Genomic DNA, 16,928 nt, shown 5'->3' on the forward strand with positions numbered 1-16,928 from the left:
TGCACCATATTTTGGTGGACAAATTATCCAGATTGGTTGCAGATGTGAGTTTGCCCCAAACAGAAACTGCCCTGCCTGAATGACATCATAGGGATATTAATGCATACACAGGAGAGAAAGAGAGAGAGGAACCCTGGAAAACTTATTCTGCTTGTTGGAAAATTCAAAACCGGACACAAAAAAAAACCTTATTAGTTTGGTTATCCATTTTTTTCTGTCTCAACTTAACACTTGAGGCAAGACTATGTAAAACATTCCTCCTTTTACAAATTAAAAGTTCCTCAGCAATAAAAAAACACCCTCTTCAAATTCACTACACCATTTCCAGCTACTGCCCAATTTGGTTTGGTATGAAGGTGAAATCAGGTCATTTGCGGCACTTTTTGGTAGATTACCAAAAAAGAAACCCCACCTAAAACTCACTCTCTCACCCTAAATACTATCTTAAGTGTTACTTTTACAACTTGTTATGGATTTCTGCTATAAACATGCTGCCAATTAAAATAATTTTGAAACTCTGGACCGTCATATATGTCAAAAACCCTGAATTTACTCTCATGACTCATTCAGGTAAAATGGGATAGTGATGTTTGTTGTTTTTTTTAAATTGTTAAAATTGATTTATCAGCTCATTTGTTAATTTATTAAATCATTTATGTGACCTGTGGCTGTTTATCAAAAATATTGTCTGAATATCCTGCCATATTTTCTCTGGTCTTGTACTTCCTGTTACCTTGGTGTCATTGTCTGAAATGGACATGTACCTGTGTAACAATTATGGCTAATTCTGAATCAATGTGGCTGACATGGACTCATAATCTCAAGTATTTTTTTAAGTGACAAAAATGCTAAATATGACAAGGTGCTTAATATGACAAGGTGGCACACAACAGCATAGGTTGTGATTCAATGGCATAAAGTATTCATTACAAAATCCACATGCGACATGGTTTACCTGGCAAGTTCTGAGATCAGCCTTTTTATTTTTTTAATCTTTGCTCTGCCCATAATAGTTATCTTAGACCAAAAAATTGATTGTTTCTTGTGTAGGACATTTGTAGCAACAACTCAATAACATGTTCAGTGGTTGGCTGCCAATATGTACAGAGCCCAAGATGTAAAACCTCATTTGTCCCATTTTACCTCATGTCCAACATAACCTGACCTCAACCAACCAGGGGCTTAGGTGGATACTAAAGATCTCAGGGATACTTTGCCGATTTTCAAACAGGTTTGTATCATAACAATGTGGGAAGCAGCACAGATTTTCCTGCTCTTCTCTCAAATAAAATACACTGAATAACGCTCTTCACTGGCTGTAGGGCCGTTTCTCAGACTACAGATTGTACTTCTGCATCCATGGACACAAGGAGCACACAGACGGGGGCGTGGCCAACTCCTCTCTCGCTCCTTTAAATGCAGACCAAACTCTATCAAACTGTAAAACTAAGTAGTGCTGATTGAACATAAACCAAGATACTATTACTGTGTTGCCTATTTCTAGGCTTAAACTTTTTTAAAAACATATTTTAGCTACTGTTTAACTGTAGTTCCAGACTGTTTGTCACCAGCTGGCCGCCATATTGTTTCCTGTACTACTGATATGTTTATTTGGGGTCGTGTTTACTGTGTTCATGACCTAAGTTCATTTCATGTGGTATTTACGATCTTGTAAGTGAAAATTTTTTGGAAGCTTCAAGTTTACGATTTGTGATGTATTTGCTGACATTTTCAGAAATGGCGCAGGCCACAAACTCTATTTCTAGAGGGATGGTAAGTTAATATATCATAATTTTAGTTGTAAAGAGCTGTTCTCTGTAAATTTATAATATGTTTGAGGAAAATACTGATATCCCCAACAGCCTCATCTTTTCCATCTGACACTATGCCTTTGCATTGCCTGCAACAAGTGACTTGTTCACTAGCTTGCTAAATTATCAGTCTCTGTGGCATCTAGATGCCGACAGTAGTGTCCATGTTGCAGTTGCCTGGTAGATGTGCTCTGTTTTGAAAACGGTTTCCCATTTCATAAATACAAGCTCACAAGTTCCATTTGAATGCAACAAAAATTGCCAAACTCTCAATATGTAACCCACCAGCGGGAATGTTTCTTGGACACTGCAACACAGTGCATTCTGGTAGTTGTAGGCTCTCAAACAAAAGCAAATTCCACAGCCCCTTTTCCCTGTTTTCTCTGGTCATGTAGCACCAGTTTAACAAGTATCTTCATCCCTCCACTGCATACACAGCCTAGTTTTATGAAAAGACTGTCTCTAGCAGTGAAGTGCTTCTTTAAATATATATTAGATAACAGACATCACTAAGTCCAGTTTCTGACTAACCCTGATTTAACTTTACTTATGCAACTGTTCGACTTCATTTTAGCATTTGTTTCATCCTGTACATGTCACTGAATTGGCTTCAATTTAGCAAAGTTACTTCATGTCACCTCAGTGCTTGAATTCAACCTAATTTTAACACTGAAACTGAAAAACTGGTTTCATCATCATCACTTTAACAATAACGTAGTCCATACTTTATGGCATCTGGATGTGTATAACAGGAAAAAAAAGACACTGCTTTGCTCAAAACACCTTTATGACCTTCATTTGTCAAATATTATTATTTACCCAGCCAAACAGGGTGAACCACCTTTGCACCCAGTGATTGCCATCGGCCCTCTAGCCCCCGCAAACCAGCCAGCGTGGACTTAGAGAGATGGTGGTTTCGCCTCAGACCACGTTAATAACTGCTGCTATACTTGCCACACCCCTCTAATGGCCTGTGGTTATGTAAGGGAGTGGGATGGATAAGGGAAAGTGCTGAAGCTGCTCCAGAGCCTGAGTCAATCTGCCCTGCAGGGTTGCACAGTTTTAGGCCAGAACTGTTCATCAAATATTATCTTTGGCACAATGAAATTTAGCTCTGGAGAATGACTCTGTAGTCCAAGTCCTACCATCCAGCATGGCCTTGGAAGGCTCAGTATTAAGGCTGGTGATTATGTGACAGAGGAGCTCCTTTGTTCAGCTAGTAATAGCAAAAAGTGAAGACAACCAACAAGCCTGTGCACCATAGTTGTGTCTTTGTTCATGAGAAACTTCCAACATGCAAACTCTGGGGAGCCATGCATGTACATGTCTCTGACTCACTGTTACAATGGGGTTATTACAGCTTACAAAACAAGCATGACGCACATGTCAGAATCTATTCTGCTCATAAAATAGTTTCTCTTTGACAAAAAAGTAATCACAAATCAAGTTTTGATATTGACAAGCCACTTTTTTTCCCAGAAAAGATGAGGATCCCACTTTGTACGGGATCACTTGCAGCCCCATTTTTCAACTTACCTTTTAGCCCCAAATGCACCCATCCCACCCACAGTGGACGGAGGAGTCAGTGACACCACTATGAGGGGAAGAGAGACAAGAGGAGGGGGCTGCTTGGGTAATGCTGGGAGGCTCTAATAAAATGTAATCCTATTATATGGTTCCCACTAGAGGGCAACAATAATAAAGGTTTCCCTAATAACACGAGCAGACCAAACCCAAATGGAAAACAGCTCCTCCGGTCAAGTCCCACACTTGTACATATATCCTCTCATTAACCCAATTGCTGTTGGGCCACATTACACCGACAGGCCTTCGAGATTTAGCCGTGATGGCGAGGCAAGAGTTAAGTCAAACAAATGTGTTTCATCAAACTGCAGTTTGGGCTTCTCTGCATAAAGGAATTGAGGGGGGGGGGGGTGGGAGGTAGGGTGAGTGAGGGAATGTGTGCGGGTGGGAAGTTAGAAACGAAGCCCCCCTGAGGAAACCAATCAGAACTTCTCCACCCGCCCTTCCTCTGTCAAAGCCACCGGGGTCTCAGGTGTGTGTTACATGAACTAATACCTCCCAAACTTGATTGTTTGTGTTTGAGTAATCAGAGTTTTGCAAATTACCATTTTGGAAATGATAGTCACATCATTGGAAAACAAAATCACAGTACAGTAGAGGAACACCACAAACTAGGAATTACAAGGTAAGACTCAATAGCTTAGTGAACTTCCAAAAAATGATGACATTGTATTGTTTCTTGTCAGCCAAACTGAGTAAAATACAGTACTTGGCTGCTGTTTTAGCAAAGTGTTGTTTGTAATGTGTAATATACATACACACACACACACACACACACACACACACACACACACACATCTCTCTCTCTCTCTCTCTCTCTCTCTATATATATATATATATATATATATATATATAGATAGATAGATAGATATGTATAGTGGTGGGATGATTTTGATTTTGACAGGGCCAGCAGAGAAGCAGACAAACAAATTTGTTTGTCATAACTAAATTGAAATGTACCTGAAATGTATCTGTATTCTTGTCCAGTATGTTATTTACCCACAAAACAAATACAGTTACTTTCTCATGGGGCTGAGTTAGGGTTTCCTATGTCACTTAAACGCATCACAGCTGACTTCACACTTTAGACTTTGCTTGGTTTCAGGCATAGCAGCATTTATGTTTAACTGATTAAACCGAACGGTAAATCATAAAACACCAACGTCAGTTTGTCACTATTTTCAAGTCGATCTTATTTTATCAATAAATGTTAAATCTAATATTGACTGTATGAAAGCTGAGAGTGATTTTGCCTGTTAGCATGGTAAAAGTACCTACTAGAGGACCTTCTACATCTAAAGTACAGGTGTTTCTTCGTGAATAGATGAACGTATAAATTACAGAATCATCTCTGTTTGAAGTTTCAGGTGGGCATGAGGTCTCCTGAAATGTTAATGGTGTTGTTAAGGAAAATATCAGGTCAATAAACAACGTTTTAGGCTATGGATTGAGAGTTTAAGACGCTCTCAATGTGAGCTGACGGAAACGCGCGTCAGGCATACGCCACTGTCTGTGACGTAGAACGTAAGGCTCCGCCCCCGCCAATTTTTTAGAGTCTTTTTTTTTTAACCAAAATTTCTTGTAATTTCAACAATATACACTGCATTCAATATGTCAGGTTTACAAAATTCAACAGTATAAACAATTTATAATAAAACAAAACATATGCCAGGGTTACAAAAATCAATAAATAATTGAAAACTTTTTTTTTTTTTTCAGTTAATTCAATTAAATAAATTTAAATAGTCAAGCCTCTTAACAGCTTTGGGGTTTGAGGAGGTCCGAATAGATTCTGAATATTGCTGTAACTCCAATAGAAACAGTTTCATCAATGGCTTTTTGGGCGTGTATTTACATTTATATGACATTTAGCTAAAATAATAAGCAGTTAATTATGAAGTATTCATTGTTTTTTAAACTTTTTTAGAGTCCCAACTTTAACCTGGCGGGTTGTGACGTCAGCGAACTAGCTACGTGCTGGTGGGAAACACAATGGCCGCTACGTTAATGGCGACTGCCGACCTGCTTCAAGTGCCTTTTTTTTTCAAGGCGACAAGAAGACAGTCAAGAAAGAAATAATTACAAGAGGAAGACATACACCTAAACAGGACGGACTAACTGAGACAAGTCTTGTGCGACACTTCACCCAGAGCAGCCATGAGTGGCTAACAGTTAGCACCGAGCGGAACAAGCTAGTTTGCTAGCCGTGTTTACTGTTAGCACCAGTGAGGGGACGTGAGGTAGCTCTGGTTTTAACAGCATGACAGGCTTCACCGAAGCAGCTGTCAAACATCAGGCCTCCGAGCTTCATCCCATGGCGGTGGTACATCTAAAGACCTTCGGTGAGTCCAGAGTGGATTTACAGGTTGATGAGCAGCTGTGATGTGAAACTATTCTGCACAACAAGAGAGTCAAAAAAAAAACACCGTGACATTTTGAAACGCCCGTGTGTCTTTTTCTTGGGATATCAAGAATTATCTTTCATGGGACACCAAGAGGGAAAGGAGTCACTGAAATAAGGTAATTACTTGGAATTTGCTATCAGACTGTTTTTTTCTCTCCAAACACGAAGTACTGCATTGTATTTTCTACAATATTGTGCTTTGTTAAGGTTGTATCTGGCAGTGTTAATATTGTAATAATATTTACTGTGTGGAAACGAGTTTTCTGTCATGTGGTGTTGGTGTGCATTTGGCAGCTGAGAGACATGCTGGATGATTTGATGGTGGTGTTGCAATCGCTGCTGGTGGTTTGCGTGTGTTGCGGTTGTTCAAAGTAAGTTTTTGTAATGTTGATGCAGTAGTGCATATAATGCATGCGAGCGTGATGATGTGTTTTGCATGTTACACCAGGTTGCAGTACAGTACAGAGAACGTGTATAATGCATACAAAAACTCATCAAAACAAAATAACTTCTTTAGCCTGCAGTCAATATTTAGTGTGAAACATGGAATCATACAAAAGGCAGCTCAAACTATCAACACTGAGCTTTTGTCATGAATGCAACCAGGTGTAAACACACTAAAGATTAGTACTGTAAATCTCATTTTGTCTGCCCAAGAGAGTGAAAGACATGCTGAGTGGAAACTATATTTGCAACTTTAGCCAGTTGAAGTTCTTGTTTTTCTGAAATATTTGCATTTTTACTACTGTATACATATTTCCTGTATGTTCTAGCTGTATTTTAGTAGACACTACTGAGAAATAAATATGTTTTATCATTATACCTTTGCTAAAATAACAAAATTCAAGGTGGCCAAGCACAACACTATACTTAGTTACAGAAAGCAGGAATTTCTTTGCAAAGGAACAGTGGAAGTGACTTTCTTTGTCTGACATTAACAAGAAATCTCTCTACTGCAAAAAGACGTAAACACAAACTCTCATATTTATATGATTTGATAATGTAATGAATGAGTTATTCCCCTTCCGAGCTGTCTCGCATAAACGCAGTAAAATATTCATCATAAGTGACAAGGTGAGTGAGAATATCAATCATATTCTCAAGACAGCTTGAGTTATTAAGTGAGCCAATGTAACAGTATTACAAAACCCAGAATAACAAAGTTATTTATCTCTCCCTCTGCATGTGTGTGTATGTGGAGCTGTGTGTGTTTATGCGTATGACAGCATCAGACACAGACAGAGAGAGAGAGTCGCATGCCTTCCTGTTCCTGTACCACCCTCCAACCCCAGAGCCGCAGACTCAAGGCAGTTTCCAGAATCAAACAATTTCACGCAGCTACTGGAGGAGGAAATGAACTGAGCCCAGAGCAATAATAAAATTATACAAATGTTATTACAGACTCGCCTGCTACTGTCCTACTTTAATTCAAATTTGGGCACTCCAGGCGGTGCTGGTGGCAGAGACCTTCCTGAATAAATCAACATTAGCTTACGTCTAAATTATTAAGGAAGTGGGAGACTTTCTTGTTTATAGTATGAATTATTAAACAAGTGTTTAACGCTGTTTTTCTTCATGAATCCCCAAATATTAATTGCTAATGATCTTTAAGGTGTGTGTTTTATCTTTTTGCCCCTTCTGTTGTATGCTGGGGAATTGAAAATCTGTTTTTTCAAGTCACAAGAAATCTGCCTGTTCTTAGTTAGATAAGATGCACTCTGAGATATACTTCGCTGGCATCTGTATAATGTGCAAATGAAGCTCTAGTTATAACAATATCCCCGTCATATAGGCATTGTTGGTATTTGCAATGGCTGGGGATGTAAATGAGTGAATTATGGAGGCAGCCACTATGAAGGCTGTCCATGTGTTATCAGTTTTCTGCTCAACATCTCGCTGATAAGCCGCGATGTTAACAAACAGACAGCTGAAAAAGTGCTGGTCTGTCATCTGCTGTCACTTTTTATTTGCCTTATCCTAATTGAGGTGTCTGCGGCAAGCCTTTGGAAGTTTGTCAACACACAGAGAGGACATTTTCCTAATGACATTGTTGGATTTGATTGGCACTTTACAGCATCTGCTCATTTGCGCAAGAAAATGCATCACGCAGAATATCTGTATGCACACAGAAGCCACATATAAATACTTTTACCTTCCACCACCAATAGTTCATCACAAAACCAAATTCCAAGTCCAACGGGGACCGCTCTCCTCACCTGTCTTCCCCTATTTAATCTTCAGATGAGCAAATGCCGATAAATCAAAACGGAGTGAGCACATTCCCCCTTCGTCTGTCCCAAGAGGAAATAGTCAATGCATGAAACATCAGATTTATGTACTCATTTATTTGGGCTATAAAGATGATTAAAGGGAGCTGAGAGGGTGCTGGCCTCGAGCCACTGAAGCCTTAAGGGATACAGGCAGCATGCCTGCAGGTAAAGGATAGTGCTGCTGAGAAAAGCAGTGATGTCCATTTTCAACTCCAGTAGGCCTTGAAGAACAGCATTTGTTAACATCAGCAGTCTCAAACAAATGTCTGCAACCTTTATGTACAGAAATGTGATCCAGTTCAATTCAGGCAGCATGAGTGATAACAAGAATCCTCTCACAAAATTGTAAAAATGCTAAGAATACCAAGGTTGGAGGTAAAAAAGTACTTCAGTACTTGAGCTCAGGCTCCTGTTGGAGCTTCCTGTTATAGGGCTGTGCAACACTTAATCCTCCTGTGTAGTTGTGAATTAATGGCCTGGACCAGTTTCAAATGAAATGTGGCTCAGACTTATGAATAAAACTGACTTGTGTCTACCCACGTTTGCAGTGTAACCTGTATATCCAAGGCTCTTGGCTGCCCTCCCCTGGAGAAATACAAATGGGAGCATCATTGCACAGCAGGCAATTCACACTGTGACCAGTAGGTGATACTGTTGTCTCACATAAACTCTGCACTCACATGGGGAGGAAGGTGAAATGGGGGGGTGGGGGGTTAGTCCATGGAGTAGGAGTAAAAACAATTTTGATTTAGTATCTGAATTATACTGGCTTTCCAGCCTTGCAAACGCAATATAGTTGCACCATGTAGACAACTTCAGTTGATGCGGCAGGATCAGTGGAGCTGATCATTTCCTCCACGTTACAAAAAAAAAAAGATTGAATTGCACCTGTTCTTTTAGAAAAGGAAATAAAGTGCAGACATAACAGATCACCTCTATTTCGTAGCACAAAGTGGTATCATTTCCTGTGCTTGCCGCTGATGGAATGAGATTACATGAAGCTATTCTCAGAGACTTAACTCACAAGGAACACACATCCTGGACATTTATCTGGCCATGGGGAGACATAATCTAAAGGTAGATGAGCCGATCCATCATTGATCTGAACCTTTCCTCTCCGCAGTGGCCAGCTGCTACTGCCAGAAACAAGTGACTGAAGTAAGAGGCCTTGTAGAGATGGTCACTAGATTACTTATGATTGTGTGAAAGGTGTAGGTTTGTGCATCTGTCCTGATTGCAAGTTTCAAAACAAGTTAACCTGTTAAAACCTAAGCACATTGGCTTAATCTCAAATCAAAAACATTGAAAGCAATAAACAACTTCATAAAAAAGTAGCTAGGAATTAGTAAAAAAAAACAAACAAGCCCCAAAACCCCAAGAAATTACCTGAAAATGAGCACACGTGCAAAGAAAATGTGTTTTTAAAAAAGAAATAGCGCAAAAAGTGCTAAAAAAATGTAAAATTTAAATGTAAATTATTTGAATTTATTGATTATTTATATAATAATATGCATAATATTTCTTCAAATTTTCAGTTAATTTTTTTGTCAGCTTTTGCTAATGTCCTGCAATTTGCAGGGCATCCCTTGCCAAGTTGCCCGGTGGTTTTTTATCCATGTTTTCAAAAGAGGGTTTCAAAGGTTTCTTGTGAAAGGTGTCTGAACTTAACACAAGAAACTGATGTTGATCCAGGTTTAAAAAGGTTTAATAAGCCAGAAAGAGATCATTAATAGTAACTTAGTATTAATAAAAACTTTATTTTTACAACTTGATATCTTTAACATATCTGAGCACTTCCAGTTTGAGCATAAAACAAAAATTTGAACTTAAAATCATAAAGATAGATCAGTCAAATATCTTATCAATAAGTTAAAAACTTAATTATGAAATACAACTAATCATACAGAGAAATAAGAAATGTTACAAATCTAGATCTATAAATCACAATATTCACAAAATAGAAAAAAATAAAATCATTATGTAACAATAATAATAAACAGCCAAAAGTGGAGACAGAGTTTTACAGAAAGACAGTGTTTCCATATGAACTGGTTGCTTCCCTGACGAATGCACTGAAAATAGAGCGCGCTGTAATACATCTCTGATAATAAAGCTGGTCAGAGCTGCCTTACATTGCTTGGGACCTGTAATGTGCTTAATGATTACAGGGAAAATCTCCCCCTGTTATTACATATACAGTACACGGACCAAATGTGACACTAATCCAAAAATAACAAGCCTGCATTTTCTTCTTCACTTCTCCAATTCAGCGTGATGACCCCACATAATTGGTTGACCCCCACACATATTTCCCTAACACGATGTATTGCGGGCTGTCATTCTGCAGTGTGTGTCGCATGCCAACACTGCTACAAAAATCGTTGAGGGAGGGCCTCGGGAGGAGTATTGAACAGGTTGTAGATGTTTGTGGGATTGAGCCATAACATCATATTAGCTTTATGACAATGAGAGTAATTCAGCCTCGCTGGGAAGCCTCGTGGACAGAAATCATATTCTGCTTTGGAGGTTGGGGGGGGGCAAGTTTGAGATGAATACTCCGAAGTTTTGATTGTCATTCTGCTCTACAGATTGGTCTCTATTTCCAGTGCACGTGATAGTCATACTGAAGACAACACTTCCCCCGTGGAGTCCTGGAAAGCATCCTTTTTCTCAGCTTTCTCCACATCGATGGTGTGAATGGATCCCGGCTTGATGGCAATGTCGTCTGTCTCCACTTCCCTGTATTTGCCTGATGGGTCCTTTTGAAAGACCTGCCCCAGTCGCTTCTTCATCTCAGGGTCAGGGCAGTACAGGTACTCGTACAGACCAGCCGCCAGGATGGCGCCCAGCATGGGTCCCACCCAGTACACCTGCCGTAAAACAACAACAACAACAAAAACACTTAATGAATTAGCTTATTAATCATCAGAAGTGGACCATGTCATATTCATGCAAGTCACAAGTCTTTTCACTCAAGTCCTGAGTCAGGACTTTAGTCAAGACAGGCAAGTCCTGAGCCAAGTCTCAAGTCAAGGAAAGAAAGTCCAGTGTCAAGTCCCAAATCAAGACAGACAAGTCTCAAGTTGAAACTGACATGTCTTAAGTCAAGTCCAAATAAACTTTGAGTTTCCAGTCCAAAATAAGTGGCAGTGTGCTCTTCACCATAGGTAATGGCGTTTAAACAACAGACTAATATTATATTGAATTTATAAAAATCATGAATTCTTCTTAAAAAACACATTTAATTTCTGACCCACACATTTTGCATACTGCAATCCAATGACCACTGCGTAGCTACAGTATGCAAACAAAATCGTCTGGTATCATTTTTTGGCATTAACTGATTTGCGGCACACTTTTAAAATAACATACTTTTTAAGGTAGGAAGGTATTTTTGAGTCAAAATGCTCGAGTCCGAGTAAAAGTAAAATCACAAGTTTTTTTTTAAGCCCTTATGAAGACCTGCGGTTGTCAAAACATGTTAACTCTTTTAATGATTTAGCTACAGTAAAGGCTTTTTAATATTTCCTTGCACGTTTATATATTTTTGGAGTGCCTGGATTGAGTTCCTGTAAAAGTCAAGAGTCATATGTGTCAAGTTGTAAGTCGTTCTTTATTTTGCCAAGTCGAGTCTTAAGTCATCAAATTTGTGACTCAAGTCTGACTCAAGTCCAGGTCATGCGACTCAAGTCCACACCTTTGCTAATCAGCATCCATTGGAGATACTTTTATTACTGTAGACATAATGCAGCGCTGACTGCCCAAAAGGTCAGCCTTAATCAGAGGCAGGTAGATCAGTGTCCAAGAGAGGACACTTGTGAATATGACACCAGCCACAGTGACAGTTACTGACAGTGTTACACCCTTGCACATCACCCAATACACACTGACAGCATGCTGTCTGCAAATAGCTCAGTAGAAATAATTGCCCGGATACAAAAATTCATGCAATTTTACACCGTTTCTAGTGACATCTCATTATGTAGCTGGAGGATAAAATGCTGCACCGTGCATTTACGATTTGCTGCCACTTCTTTTGCTGTGTAAAGCCATAAATTTAAGGCTCTTGTGTGTATGATTTGACACCACCTCACTGGGTTTTCTTTTTGCATTTACTGATATAAATGAAAGACTATTCCTTGATTGTATTTTTAGGTGACAGCTGTTTTAACTGTTATGGCAGAGGTACTGAAAATGTGACCTTACCAGGTTTCAACCTGGCATACTAGCCTATACTTTAGTAGAGCTTAGCCTCCTCAGGACATCACCATTAGCAGCTGCAAATGACTTTAGAGCATTTTGGCACAGTACCATAGCATTTGAACCAGTGAACTGATTTATTGTGCCAATGTAGCGCTGATTTATTATAGTAGAATACTTAAACATACAGAAATTTCCAGTCAAACTGACTCAGGAGTGACTGGGTATTAATTTGGCCTGCAAACTCCCTGAAGAAAGATTATCCTCTCACTGAAGTATCTCTTACCCAGTGGTTCTCGAAGTTGAGTGTGACCAGAGCAGGCGCAAAGGATCGAGCAGGGTTCATGCTGGCTCCTGTATATGGGATCTAAAAGACACATAACAGCATTTTCATCACAGTTCTGTATAACACTATCACTAGAGACATGTTTTTAGGTATAGCGCTCTCTTGCTTTGACTCACAGAGCATGTCCTATACTGCAAAACATATAACTCATGCAAGTCATGATAGGCATTTGCTAAACAGACCTAGGGAGAGATCAGTTGTGCAGCGCGAAAGAGATAACATCTATTTCCCTGTGCATTCATTTGCTCTGCAGGGCTCAGGGAGCCCCAAGAGATTGGTTGCTATGCGATGGCAGCCTCCAATAAAGATGTGCATGTGGGTGTGAATCAGTGAGAAGCGCACAATATCACACATTGAAGAATAGATGCTTTAATGCACCTGCTCTTTCTCAAGAAGCATCCAGCTCTCAGTGGGTACTAAAGGGGCTCACACTTGGAACTAGTCTTTGTTCTGAAACTCTTTAATGTGGTGTGTTGAATTTTAGGAGATTTTTAAGATGAATCTTTTGAATCAGTGTTTCAGCAAATAGGAGGAACAGGAGGCATCTACTGATATGTAGATGGGGTTGCAGGAGATTTTGAAGGTTGGTGTGCTGTAGTTGCATATTTTGTAATTGTGTCTGGGTAATCTAGTTGGCCACCCTCCGAATGGAGAATTTGAGACAGGTTGAGAGGCCAAAGATTTTTTTGCAGATACTTTTGAAATTGATGCAGATACTTTTGAAATTTATGCCATATGACCAAGGAAAAAAAGAGAAAAGGACTGTAACTTTTGATTTTGCTAGAGGTTGAAAACCTACAAATACTGTAAGTCATGGTGCTGTACTAGACTAATGACCGCTCCTGCTGGTAGATGATGAATTGCAAACTCGTCCATTTGAGACAGCAGCATCCAGCTGGCAACAAACAGATAAACAGTGAGCTAAAATATGTTTCTGAAAACATTCGAGGTGAGAAATATGTTACACAGTAACAGAATCCTGATTTATATTTTCCTGGTGTGGTGGCATGGGTTGTGGGCAATATGAAAATGCAGACATACAGCCTGCAGTTTGAGCCGTAGCCCATGGGCCAAAAAGTTTCACCGGGTAGGCACTGTTTAGGTTGAGTGAAGTTTACCACACTTCATCTACACATACTATCCATGTTGTTTTGGTACAAAACTGGTTACAAATCCGAGAAGTATCCCTTTAACTGCCATTTCATATTATCTGACTTACTGGAGGGTACTTACTGCAAATAGATGCCCAATTGCTACAGCAAAGCCAATAGCAAGGCTGGCAGAGCCTCCTAGGTCCGTGCGTTTGGGATCGCAGGTGGCGAAGACAGTGAAGACCAGTTCAAATGTGATAAGGAGCTCCACAAGGAGGCCGTGTCCTAATGAGAGGTTGGAGTTCACCTTGGAAATACAAGATTCTCCGAATGACCTTCAATTTTATGAAAACATGTCATGCACACCAGTAAAACTAGTCATCTTCTTACCGTGGTCACACCGAAGGACCCCCTGACAGCAGTAGGTGTGACAAGGTAGAGGATCCCCGCTCCTGTAATTCCTCCCAGGCACTGAGCCACCACATAGAACAATCCCTTTGCCAAGCTCAGCTTTCTTGTCACAACCATAGCTGCGGTGACCGCCGGGTTAATGTGTCCACCGCTGATGTGGCCAAAACACTGCACCATGGTGGCAATGCTCAGGCCAAAGCAAAGGGAGATAAGAACGAGGTCAGCCGGGGGAGGCTTCTCCTCCCCCGCAGCCCAGTTGATAGTGGAGCCCAGACCGAGAAGGACAAAGATGAGAGTGGCCAGGTATTCTCCAGACACGGCCCTCCAGAAGTCCTTGGTCCAGATCCCTTTAAATGCCACCATTATGCTCTGACAGTTACACCAGGACAGGAACCTCCTGGCAAAAAGAATAATGAGCAGAATGATTAGCCTACTTATGTATTCCTGGTGTGTGCATGTGGCTGGAAATGTACTGAACCCTATCAGCATGGCCGCCTCTGGGCACAACATTTATAACTCCACCAGAGGTTTAAGCCAGTGACTTTCCATCAGAAAATGCCATACAGAGCATTCTTTAAACATTGTGTACAGGGGCAAATCATCACACTTACAGTCAAAGCATACAATGGTTAAACTGCTGTCACTCACTGAACTTTAACCAGGATGGAGGAAAAATTAACATCTTTTGGTTATTAATGCTAAAGAGAATGGTATGCATAAATTGAAGCATCTGTTATGTTATTATACATTGAGAAAAGTACTGAAAATTAAAATGGAAACAAAGTTGCGTTGATAACTTAAATAGTTTCTATAAAGGCTAAAACTTACCAAATGGAATAACGTGCTCTCCCTCTCTCTGTCCCCGTTGTCTGTGATTTGTTTTCATTCATAGGTCCTGAGTTATTCAACCAGCAGAGACATCTCTCCCCTCATCACATCTACAAGTTGAAATGGCTGTGTGACCCTGCAGTACTTACAGCAAAGCAGCAGGTTGTGTGAGAGCAGGAGTGAAGCAGAGAGCAGGTCTGTCAGACGAACATGATCCACACATTGTGCCCCGGGATTGCATCCAGCAGCTTTATTAGGTTACTAGCTGGGCATCACCTCACGGGAATTAAACGGGCTGCACAGGGGGAGGAGTCGTGAGAATTGCTTGCTGTGCAAACAGTGGCACTGTTGCACAAAGTGCGACCGCACAGTGACTCAGTCAGCCTCAGCATCTTAGTCATAACAGAGGTTTGAAAACACGCTGGAGTGAGCACAATATTTACTAAACCACTGCAGAACCACACATTAAAGGACCATTTTGTCTATTAAAAAAACGTACTGACCATTTTAATTTACCAAAATATGAAAAAAGAAACAAATTATAGTCATCCTAAAGTTATTTTAGAACGATAACAGATTATAAAGCAGGTGATAAATATTGAAGATGCTCATACTATTTGATAAACATCACAGGTGGGAAATACATTAAATCAACTTTTCAAGTAGATGTTAAGGTACTTGTACTTGTACTTTTACTTGAGTATTTCCATTTTATACTACCTTATTCCCCTTCTGCACTACATTTCAGGAGCAAATATTGTACTTTTTTTACGTAATTGCATTTATTTGACAATTGTAGTTACTTTAGAAATATGTTTTTTTAGTGAAAAGTTGCTTAACCTCAACCGTCATTAAAATTCTTCATACATGTTAATCAGTCATGACTATGCAATAATAAATAAAATACTGTACCTTAAACCTTTTAAAGGGACTGTGCTTAATAACAAGGACTTAAAAGGAGCTCTTGCAAATATTCAGAGAGTATCTAATTTAGAGATTGTCTACACTCGGCTCTCAATGTGGAGGTGCCTGAGGAAGCAGCTGATGTTGCTGTAAGCTGAACAGTGCTAACAAAGACAACAGTTCTGACAGAGCTAACGGTGTTAACCGAGGGAACCAGAGGGGGGATCATATACGCTTTCACAATGACACTATCCCAATATCAGCAGTAATCAGTACACAGTGGAGAGTGATGGCGATTAACTATCCAGTGGGATACACACATGGGACTCACATGTATGGTTGGAAATTAGCACCATCCACCTTGATGTGTACTTTTTACTAAAGTCACCTCATAGTTGAAAAAAAGCCAGCAGTCTTGTTATTGTGCAACAGGCAGGATCTGAGGATTAGTTTCAACAAAGTCCTGGTTTACCATCCAGGTTTGGTGGATGTGTAACTTGAAAACCATAAACCGCAAGTTTACGTCTGTGTTGAGAAATACGCAGATAAAATTCCATATTTCTATTTTATCTGGATCAAGTGGTTATGTGTTTGCACATTAGCAAACACACGCACACACGTTGTTTTTCTTCATCAATTGTTCCATGATAAGACTCCAGTGAGAAACGTGGCCTATTTGGTATGAACGGAAAAATAAACATGTTATCGTTATGGTGATCAAACAGTATCACGATTAACTCAGACTGAAAGAAAAGAGCCTCCCTCCTTTTTTACGTTTGCCTGTTTTCATCAGTGACGCTCCTTTTGGGGTTAATGTGACCTCTACATAAGAAAGTAAATAAATAAATGCAGTGAAAACAACATAACTGTATATATTAGGGATGTTTTGAGACCTTTCACAGTAATTGCTAGAATAGGAAGAACAGCTTAACAACTAATTCAGCTGACTAAAAATAAACTACAGCGCTCCATTATTTGTCAGTTCAAGTGCCAAAAGTGGCACTGTACATTAATTTCCACAGGCATAGATCTCAGAGGGGACACAGACGACATGTCCCCCTGAATATTTAGAATGTGTGC

The 16,928-nt window shown here is 39.9% G+C and overlaps 1 protein-coding gene and 1 long non-coding RNA gene across 4 annotated transcripts; one reads left to right on the plus strand and one right to left on the minus strand.

Moving 5' to 3' along the window:
• The first annotated feature begins 5,363 nt into the window (after positions 1-5,363).
• On the plus strand, positions 5,364-7,161 carry LOC148188099 (uncharacterized). The gene is made up of 3 exons (XR_015778165.1): positions 5,364-5,737; positions 5,868-5,915; positions 7,001-7,161. It is a non-coding gene; the product is annotated as an uncharacterized LOC148188099 (long non-coding RNA).
• Positions 7,162-9,758: 2,597 nt separating this feature from the next.
• On the minus strand, positions 9,759-15,201 carry LOC121951353 (aquaporin-4-like). Of its 3 annotated transcripts, none has more exons than XM_042497642.2 (5): positions 15,095-15,201; positions 14,097-14,514; positions 13,849-14,013; positions 12,556-12,636; positions 9,759-10,939 (listed from the first exon to the last, which is right to left on the minus strand). In XM_042497642.2, the coding sequence occupies exons 1-5, from the start codon at positions 15,184-15,186 to the stop codon at positions 10,688-10,690; spliced, it is 1,008 nt and encodes a 335-aa protein (XP_042353576.1). In that variant the 5' UTR covers positions 15,187-15,201; the 3' UTR covers positions 9,759-10,687. The 3 variants fall into 3 exon arrangements, with proteins under 3 accessions (XP_042353576.1, XP_042353577.1, XP_087941675.1); XM_042497643.2 differs by having other exon boundaries at positions 14,946-15,153; XM_088085549.1 differs by lacking the exon at positions 15,095-15,201 and having other exon boundaries at positions 14,097-14,627.
• Between the last annotated feature and the right edge of the window lie 1,727 nt (positions 15,202-16,928).

Source organism: Plectropomus leopardus, chromosome 12, assembly GCF_026936395.1.
Source record: "Plectropomus leopardus strain MGB_pleo_1.0 chromosome 12, ASM2693639v1, whole genome shotgun sequence".
Lineage (NCBI taxonomy): Eukaryota > Metazoa > Chordata > Actinopteri > Perciformes > Serranidae > Plectropomus > Plectropomus leopardus.